At 34.6% G+C, this 9774-nt stretch overlaps 1 protein-coding gene and 1 non-coding gene across 2 annotated transcripts; both read right to left on the minus strand.

Annotated features, from left to right (window-relative positions):
• Positions 1-256: 256 nt before the first annotated feature.
• On the minus strand, positions 257-9396 carry LOC137807060 (importin beta-like SAD2 homolog). Its single transcript, XM_068607502.1, has 21 exons — positions 9145-9396; positions 8886-9061; positions 8597-8764; positions 8195-8305; positions 8037-8114; positions 7238-7434; positions 7092-7152; positions 6737-6811; positions 6536-6613; positions 6350-6412; positions 6196-6279; positions 5944-6119; positions 5363-5402; positions 5127-5270; positions 4876-4995; positions 4571-4786; positions 3913-4080; positions 2587-3271; positions 1979-2190; positions 1580-1715; positions 257-804 (listed from the first exon to the last, which is right to left on the minus strand). Exons 1-21 carry the CDS (start codon positions 9359-9361, stop codon positions 647-649), a joined length of 3363 nt encoding a protein of 1120 aa, XP_068463603.1. The 5' UTR covers positions 9362-9396; the 3' UTR covers positions 257-646.
• A 72-nt stretch (positions 9397-9468) lies between these two features.
• Positions 9469-9541, minus strand: TRNAA-UGC (transfer RNA alanine (anticodon UGC)). Its single transcript has one exon. It is a non-coding gene; the product is annotated as a tRNA-Ala (tRNA).
• Between the last annotated feature and the right edge of the window lie 233 nt (positions 9542-9774).

Below are 9774 nucleotides of genomic sequence, written 5' to 3' on the forward strand. Positions count from 1 at the left end.
ATATTTAATAAATATGTTAATTTCTTCATGAAATTAAAAATAGCTTTACTGTTTGTAAATTAATAATATTGGCATGTAATCATAATCAAATATTTACGGATATATCATGTGACACTAATAAATTAGCACCACTAGTAATGTTAACATATAATCATATAGCTAAATATTAATGTCTATATAATTAATTGAAAAGTGTCAGAATTATTGTCATCCAAATTAGCAAAATTTTGAAAGTAACAATTCAATACCAGCTAAATTTAAAGTTATCAAAAACACTTAACCTTTTGTTTTCAAAATAATTTAAACTCTAGAGGATCCAATTCCTTTGACACAACAACCATCACACAACAGAAATCATTAACCACTCAAATCTAGACACTTGTTCACCAGTATACATTTTCGCAACTCATGCATGCTTCCTCAACTCTCATGAAAACCCCCAGATTGTAAACAAAGCCTAGCCCCACTCCCTAATTAAAAGAATAATTGGACAGTACTAATCAACGAATGAATAGCATCTAGATATTTCCAGAACACCCTACCCCAAAAATGAAAAAAAAAAAAAATCCTTTGTGCACACATTTCAAATCCCCGACTTTTTTTAAAATGAAATTTCCCATTTACAAACAATGTAAACAAACGATGACTATCTGTATTGATTGAAGTAAGACGCGTACACCGGGAAGGCATTCAGAAAATTAACGACGAGCTCCGATGGCAAAATCAGTCCTCGTACTAGCACATGATGGTACTTGTCGATCAAGGATAATATTACCATTTGTTCATCAATGTCCACTAATTGACCTGTATTCAGATCATGACAACAGAAGATGGATTAAAAACGGTAAAAAATTCCATTTATGATAAAATTGTGAACAAGCAGCCTAAACTACAGCATGGAGACACATATAGCAAATAAAGCTGCATCAAGTTAGTCAAGATATGACGAGTCAGGTTGACAGCAGTTTAGCTAAACCCACCCCGTTCCCACAGAAGGGGAGCAGTTTACAAGAGACGGGTGTAAGATGCATCTTCATTTCCGTCAAGTTTTTTCATATTTAGGTAAATCTGCGCAAGACCCGTCGCAAGTCCCAATTTTAGTTACATTTCAATTCAAATAATAATGAAAAATTAACTTACAAAAAAATAAAAGTTAAGAGTTATATTTTATTGTTAGTTAAATTTATAGTTTTATGTTTGCTATTGAATTATTTTATAATTTAAATAATTCAATTATTAAACGTTCAATATATATATATATATATATATATATATATATATATATAAATCAGATAAAACCCATGCCCAGCTAGAGCGGATATCTCCGGGTTGGTTCTGGGTGATACCCGTTGGTATAGGGATATTTGCCAATGAGATTTGTGAACTTCATTTCTAACAATGATGTTCAAGAACAAATTGTTCTTGACCACTGTGATGCAACCGCCTCAAAAATCCAGATTAATTATAATGATGCAATGACCATATTCATGAATAAATTGGAGTGTTTTAACGGTGATGCATGTTTAACAAAAAGTAGTTTAAGGACATATTCCCATATGCATATACAGAAAAGGATTACCTATTTCCAGCTCTAATTCCTGGTCTTCATCATCCCCCTCTTCAATAGCTGAACCACTTTCCAAAGCCTCAGCAGCTTTAGCATACCTGTTAAGAAATTCTTCTTCTGTTTCTTCATATTCCTCGGTCCCAGAGTCCTATTGAAACATACAAACCACCAAAAAAAGAGATACATATTGATATGCTATGTAGGACGAATATTACTAAAAAAATGAGATATATGAGGAGTGTTAGCAACACAATATTAGGAAAAATTTACCGAACAAAATCATGAGTGAGATTTATTAAATATGGAGTGATACCCACACAATTTTCTGATTTCTTCAAATTTGAAATAGTAAGAGTGTGATAGATAAAGTGTTGCTAGCATTTTCTAGTGTGAAAGCACTCCAAAAATCACCTCATCATAATCATCATTGTCAGTGTCATCATCCTCATCCTCATCATTGTCACTGTCATCTTCAGCGTCATCAGTACCATGCTCATCTTTCCCATCACGTACTTCTTTCAATCGTATGGATACCTCCATCAGTGAAGTAAAGCAATTCTGAATGTCATCACCTGACTTCCCTTGTTTGAGAAGTTGCTCAATCAATCGGGCCAATGTCAAGACTAAATTTCATCAAGAAAGAAATTAACAAAAGTTTGTTAAAAAAACAGTTTCAACTTTTCATTGACTGCTAGAACTTAAACCTCAGATAAACAGTAGCCTTAAAACAATATATAGTTGACAATTCAATCATGAGTTAAAAGCACAAGTACAATCAAGAATCATGCAGGTTTTCGTGATTAGTAAGATTTCTCTTTACAACTATCATCACTTCGAGTTCCAGCACAAACAATAGAATGGCATTGAGCTAAATTGCTTGAAACAATTTTAGAAGGTAAACAATGAAGAAAGCATGTAATAATAAAGACAAATAAATAAATAGCCAGGGTAGACTATTACTTAAAAAAAGGAAAAACAAACACTATGTAATTTAGTAATGGTTGAAAGAAACTATTTACCAGTTAACTTCATCTCCAACTCGGCCGTCAGACCAGGCTCAGAAGATCTACTGGATACATGGCACAGAGCAGAAGCCCAAATTGTGATACCTCCATGTTTACCTTTTTCCAGGATACCTTCTACAATATCAGGATAACACAAATAGCATGAAGATATAGCAAGCAATAAGGGCTTCCAAAGAGCACCGGGTGTGCTTTGAACCTCCAGCATGCGAGAGAAGGCTGCTTGACTAAAAGCAATAGCTAATGACTGCCTAACACCTTCAGTTTCAGGTGAGTAGGTTGGACAATGTAGTAATATATGGACACATGAGCAAGCTCTAAATGTTGCAGAAGGATATTGCTTAATTGCCTCAGTGATGAAAGCCCCAATGCCTTCTACAATTGAACGTTCAGGAACAGGTGGAGCTGGAGGGGGTGGCATATCTTTTACAATAAAGTTGTTCAGCCTATATCTGCGATCTATATTTACAATTTCCTTAATCACCTCAAAAATTGATAAATCCTCTGATTCCTCCCATGCATGCCACTCTGCAATCATTTCAGCCCAAACTGACACCATCTCTGATACTTTGAGCTCTTGAATCATGTGATTTCCATCAATTGATAGCAACACAGACTGTAGCAAAGTTGACAAATTTTCTACGCATGATGAGGGGGGAGCTTGCTGTTCGTCTTCTTGATCCTTATCAAATTCAGGAAAACGTAAGAAAACTTTTAAAAGGACAATATATATTAATAGGGTTAAATATCGTAAAATTTAAATTTTTGTCACTAAAAAGAAGAATTGTCATTTTAAATTTAATCCAGCACTCGTGGAAATGTGTCAAAAATAGTCCTTATCCTTCACAAAACATTTCCCCTTTCAGACTACTCATTTACAGAAATAAGGAAACATTACATTGTCATAACTGAGGAACCAAAAGAAACAATGTATTTTAGGAACAAAAAGCATTTCCATGACTAAAAACATATTTAACTGTATTCTAATATAATGTAAAAAGACTTAAGAAAATTATTATCTGATAGACAAACCATAAAGCATGGAACGGCTAATCAGCACAAACACTCAAGTGTAAGAAAATATACTCAAAAGTATAGTAGCAACAAAAAAAAAATCCAAACTAGAAAAGGTGCATGTAGTAAGAGAGATCATCATTGTTATCACTGAAAACATTTGAGGAGATGAAAATAAGAAAATACAATGTGACAAGATAGATCATCACAAATCAGAGTTTCATCAAACCCATTCAAATTCTCTTTTTTGCTTTCCCTACATAAAGTAAAGAAAATCAAATATCAATTTAGAAAGGAACTCAAGCTAACCAGTGTGCATAGAGGGGTAAGCCAAGCCTGCTGCAAGAGTGTAGCAAAAGCTCTAGCAATTGTCACGTGATCCATGGTCCATTTATCAAGAGCCTCAGATTCTTCAGGCCTCGAATTTTCCCAAGTCTGACCCATAACTGCCAGAGCAGCAATTGCACGTTCAACCACCTATTGTACATACATAAACACATCAAAATTAGCCCGTGTGTAGGCCTAATTACTCAACATCAAAGCAAGAAACGTACATGTCCTCCACAAACAAAGCAATTAAGAAAAAAAAAAACTCAGCAATTAAGGCAAACACATCACTATAGACACAAAAACAGTGTACTCAATGTTATCTTGGAAGAAAATAGTTTATTCATGAGTGACTATATTTTGCTATAGAAACAATCTACAGCATACAAATAGGAGCAATGTTCCAATTTAGCAGATAATAGTGTGAGTAGGTCTTCAATTTCATCCAACTCAAATCGTTAAAATCCAATCCTGAAAACCATAAGGATTCTTGTCACGAATATTCAACAAACCTTGAAATAAAGTTATACATATTTAGCATATCCAGATTTAATGTTATTAATATTATGTATTGGAATTATCTGGTGAATCGAATAGAATTGATTATTAACCAATAAATACACAAGAAAGATCAACATACTTGAGGCCATGGCTCCATATTGACAGTTAAGCATTTTGAGACTGAACCCACTATTGAGGACACAATATGTGGAATATGGACTGCAACTTTTTCATCTCCAGCTTCCATAATAGAACTGAGAAGCTGAAATAAGATGGAACTCTCACTCTCATCCTTTCCAATGCTACCGACTATTACTTGGAGAACGGGTAGAAAGTCGGGTGGCATGTAGTCATTCTGAAAAAGAAGACAGGAACTGAAATTAGTGAAAGAGAAAAGTGTAAGAACATCCCAGTCCAAAACAAATCAGAGAAATAAAAGCTCACATCAAGTAGTGTGGTAATTGCCCCAGCAGCAGAAATCCGCACTGGATAGCAAGAAGGGCCCCGACTATCTGGCATGACCAATGCCATAAGCAACTGAGAATATACATCAGTACACATCTCCTGAAAAGACACAAAACAACTTGGGATCAACTAACTGTTGAAAGCATTTTGTCAATACAGTAACATGAAAGTATATTAATAAGCAATTTGAATCAAATTTTTTCTTGAGATTAATTGACATTTTGTCTTACTTCTGGTAGACAGGAGCCTAGTTCTCCAAGTATCCAGTTTGCACTTGCAACAAGAAATGGTAGGGACACAGCTACAGTGTACAGTGGCAAAATCCGTGTTCGAACAAGGGTTGTTACAAATTCAGGTTCTTGCTCCCTCAAAAACTGTACAAGAAATTGTAGAATTTAAAACTCCTTTTTGTACATTATCATAGAAAAAATGATGAATAGTTGAACAAAAGAAGAAATGTCCTCACATCTTGCAGGCCACCATAAGCCATAAGAACACCAAAGTAACTGCCATAATTCAAGATGTAACAAGAAAATGTAGAAAAAGTCATAAAGAAAGGAAATTAGCCCACTATAGGGTAAGGATACCTACACAACAAAGAACCTTGTCCTCTTTAATAAAGAGATCAAAGTTCTTTATGAAAAAAGAAAGAGAAGTGAAAGGCATTATCAAACAAAAAACGTACAAGGCATTTGTGTAAATTCATTATAGCTATAAACACAATTGATTAGCCTCATGTTTGATTAAATTAACTTAATTTGTGAAAATATTTTTTTTTTGGCAGTTTTTTGAGAGTGCTTTTGAAAGCAAATATTTCTTCAACAAAAAGTTACATCAAACAAGAACCAAGTTCAGCTATATCCTTTTGGGGGTGATTTAAAAAGAAAGGACGTGCATACTCATGCTGCTAATTCTATTATTGCTTTGTCAATAGGCTTCCAAAAACATACTAAAAAATTGAAAGTATTTATTTATCATAGATCAGGTCATCGATCTTAAAAATATAATTTGAATTTACTTAACATGTGAAGCATACATAAAACTCACTCATTCAATATTTTCGTAGACAAATTGGAATCAGAAGGAATGGGAAACTTGGACAAAAATGGAAGCACCAATAACTCCCCCATAGAGCGGCGTTGATTGCTTTTTTTGTTCTTTTGACCTTTTTTACGCTTGGATGAAGCTGATAAACTGTTGGTGGGCGTCTCCATTGGTGGACCCTGCAGTCAATAATGACAAAAATGAACCATGGTAATAACTAAGCCATACATTAACCAATCTTTATCAAGTAATAACCTTTGACATCGAAATAACACCAAGTAAGTTTACTGCACTTTTTCTGGCTGTGAATAAATCCTCTCTCCATCCACAAATTTCATCCTAATATAAATTCAGGTCAGAAATATCTTAACATTAAGAAAACAAAAGACAAACAGATCAATTTTCATACTATATCTGAAGGAAGATTCTTCCGTATATACTCATCTGGGTCTTCTTCCCACTCTGACATGTCCTATGCATCAACATTTTCATAAGAAATTAACAAGAAAAAACATATAATAAGTAGTTTTTGACTAATTTATTCCACTTAAGCAAAAAAAACTATGCATGTTAGTTTTTTTTTTTTAAATCTGACCTTATCATTCATTACTAATGCTGGAAATATTGCAGATTCCAATAGAGTTGTAAAATGTGGAGAAACTAACCGCCATCCCTGCACAAAATTAAATTGAACCCCGTCAAAGATGAATATTTTGAAGAAAATGCTCACTAAAATATTCACATATTTCAGAATTCAAAGAATTTGAAACTAGAAAAATAAAAGCAGAAAACATACCGGCCCAGTCTCTAGTATATTTGAAATTACATCAAAACCTAGGGACATAAGCCTCTCTGACAGGAAAGGAAGTTGCTGCAAGAGGAACATAACAGTTCAAATTTTGGAATGCCCAAAATATGAGGAAAGATAACAATAAATATCTAGGTAAGACAAGTCCAGAATCAAGGTAAAGATAATTAAAGATTTTGAAAAAGTTTGGAAAATAAATACAATGCTGAGCAGACAACAATTTAAGGAAAGGCACTGTAAGTATTTTAGAATTCTGGCTGACGAAGAGCTAAATTAGAAATCATAACCTTGCTCAGGCCAACTAACCAGTTATTAAGTATAAGAATTAATGGAAATATCTTACACTGGTATTTTTGCTAAACTTGACTATGTTTAAAACACAGTTAATAATTTCTGGCATCAACCTGAAAATGAGGGGCATATGTTTCAATATATAATAACAAAAAAAGCTTATATTCAATTAAAAAAACACTTTATGAACCATATTACTTATCAGAATGTTTCCTATGCCGGGTGACAAGGGCAGAGAAAATAAGCAGACTTCTTTTTCCAGTCTTCAATCTAGTCAAATATTCATCATCTTGAGTGACTGCACAATCAAAACTCAGAGAACTCAAAATGCTCATTAGGTCCCGACAGAATGAAGGCAGTAGAGGAGCCAATGTCGATGGCATGTAGGACTTCACCTACAAATAGAAATGTCAAGTAAAAAGAAAAGGAAACATCAATTTAAAAAGGATATTAAATAGCAGTACCAAAAAAGAATTAAGCATGTCAAGAACAGAGAAAAAAATTAAGTCTGAAGTCTTAGACTAAATAAAAACTAGTAAAAGAGAAAAAATTAAGGTGCCTCGTTTACTGAAATTTTCCTTTTCACTGAAAGAACCAAATTCTCTTCAACAAGTACAATAGTAACCTAAACTGGAGGAGAATAATAGATCTATCTCTCTTACACACTTGAATTTTCATTATTATTAAAAGACAATAGTCAGTGTGCAATCGAATTGAGACAAATTACCATCAGGACACCATACATTCCACTTGAAGCTGACAAACCAAGAATTCATAGCATCAAAGGCCAACTTTTAGACGTGCAGTAGACTTATCAGAATTTAATAGTAAAGTTACACCACAAGAGTACATGCATCACAAGCAATACAGCCCGAAGGTAACTGAAGAATGACATTCAGATAATAACATTTAATAGGCTTAGCTCCACCGTGATTGGATATTTTTACATTAATGCAGAAAATAACTAATGTGTAGACTTTTATATGTCAATACTTACTGCAAAATGTAGGCATTTGCATATAGTGAGAAGGACTTTCTCAGTTTCTTTTTCCGCTCTCTCATAGGTTATTAAAGCCTGATCCAAACGTCATTAAATCACTCAGAAGTGAAACTCGTGCAAAAAGGTGAGGAACGCGAATAATAAGAAGACAACACCTTTTCCACAAATTGATGGAAAACAGTAAGCAAGGGCACAAGAATTTCTTTGGATATAAGCTCCAACTGTGGCGGTACTGGCTCCTTGGCTACTTTAGGATTCAAAAAATACTGCAAGATGAAGGAGTGAATTTGAACATAAGTAAAAGTACCAAAGCCCACCATTTATCTTATCCACTTACAGTTTAAAAAATTGAATTTCCATATGCCATTGAACATGCAAGACAGAAATCAGTGACTAGTTATTTTCCCTTCTTTATACACATCAGCTCAACAAGTAGAACAAATTTTTCAACAAATCATCAGTGACCAGAATTCCTTTAATACAGAATCAGAATATCACAAACTACAACAAATAACAGAAATTTCAAAAACTCATAACCACATGTAAAATTTAAATACCTGGAAAGGTCTAAGAAGAGCATGGAGAACAATAAGTGCATTTACAGTATTCCATTTAGTGTTTGAACAGCTGATAAGATGACTATTCTGAATAGCAGATTGCAAATTAGGCACAAGCTCGGGCCACAAATTCTGCTTAACAAAATCAGCTATCACAATGGGGCGTAACTGCAGCCAAAGAATCACTCATCAGTCACGATTCAAATATACATATACATACCTAAGAACACATAAATATAAACAACACAGTTCATAAGCAGTTAAAAAGCGAAAATGACTATAGGCATACCACTTCAACAAGAATCTTGAGAACGGAGAACTCGACTTGAAGCAGAACCTGCATCAGCTGCTCCTTAAACTCCTTGCTCACGTTCGAAGGCTTTTCGCCGGAGCTATTGACATTACGGCGAGTGAGATTTTTGAGGTAGGTAGCAGCGGCAATTTTCTGGCCTTGACTTTCTGCTCCTGTTCGGAAAACACAAATCGGGAACCGTCACGATTCTTTTCTCTCCGGAAGGAGGAGTTGAATAGGGAAATGAAATTAATACCGGTGGAGAGGGTGAGAAGGTGGAAAGGGAAGTGCGGATTGACGGAGAGGCGGTCGAGCAAGTCGGTGGCGGCACGGACGGCGGCGACGTCGGGGCTGAGGGTGCTGTTGAGCAAGTGAGCGATCTGAGTAAGGTCTTCCGCCATGGTCAATGCAGCTGAAGGTGCTTCGCAGTTCTTGAACAGAAACCCTAGTTTTGCGCACCCGCTCTTTTGCATATTGGCGGGAATGTGTCTGCATTTTATACGGCAGATTCCGCCTTTTCCCGAAAAGAGGAATAAAAAAAGGATGTAATTTACTTTCCAAAATAATAAAGTTAGCAAAATGGAGATGCGGGGGATCGAACCCCGTGCCTCTCGCATGCAAAGCGAGCGCTCTACCATTTGAGCTACATCCCCGTGTTGATAATCCTCACGAACAAATATATAAATCATATATTATAATTTATAGTTCTGTTAAAAAGATGCTGTTTTAAAGTTTTTTTAAATTATCTTAATATAAAATAAGGTTTTTTAACCATAGAAATCATATCAATCATGATAGAAGCAGTCATTAACTCTATTGAAAACTTTTGACCGCATAGAAAGTAGGTAATTTTATTTTTTAACAATTTATTTTATATCTAAAATAA

The sequence above is a fragment of the Phaseolus vulgaris genome, chromosome 3 (genome assembly GCF_000499845.2).
Source record: "Phaseolus vulgaris cultivar G19833 chromosome 3, P. vulgaris v2.0, whole genome shotgun sequence".
Lineage (NCBI taxonomy): Eukaryota > Viridiplantae > Streptophyta > Magnoliopsida > Fabales > Fabaceae > Phaseolus > Phaseolus vulgaris.

Bases quoted from the DNA above. Each gene is read 5' to 3' on its own strand.
- LOC137807060 (XM_068607502.1), bottom strand. From the start codon at position 9,361: ATGCAAAAGAGCGGGTGCGCAAAACTAGGGTTTCTGTTCAAGAACTGC. The intron at 8,115-8,194 runs GTGTTGTCTTCT...CGTTTGGATCAG, and splicing joins TCCATCAATTTGTGGAAAAG to GCTTTAATAACCTATGAGAG. The intron at 1,716-1,978 runs GTGATTTTTGGA...ATGTTTCAATAG, and splicing joins ACAATGATGATTATGATGAG to GACTCTGGGACCGAGGAATA.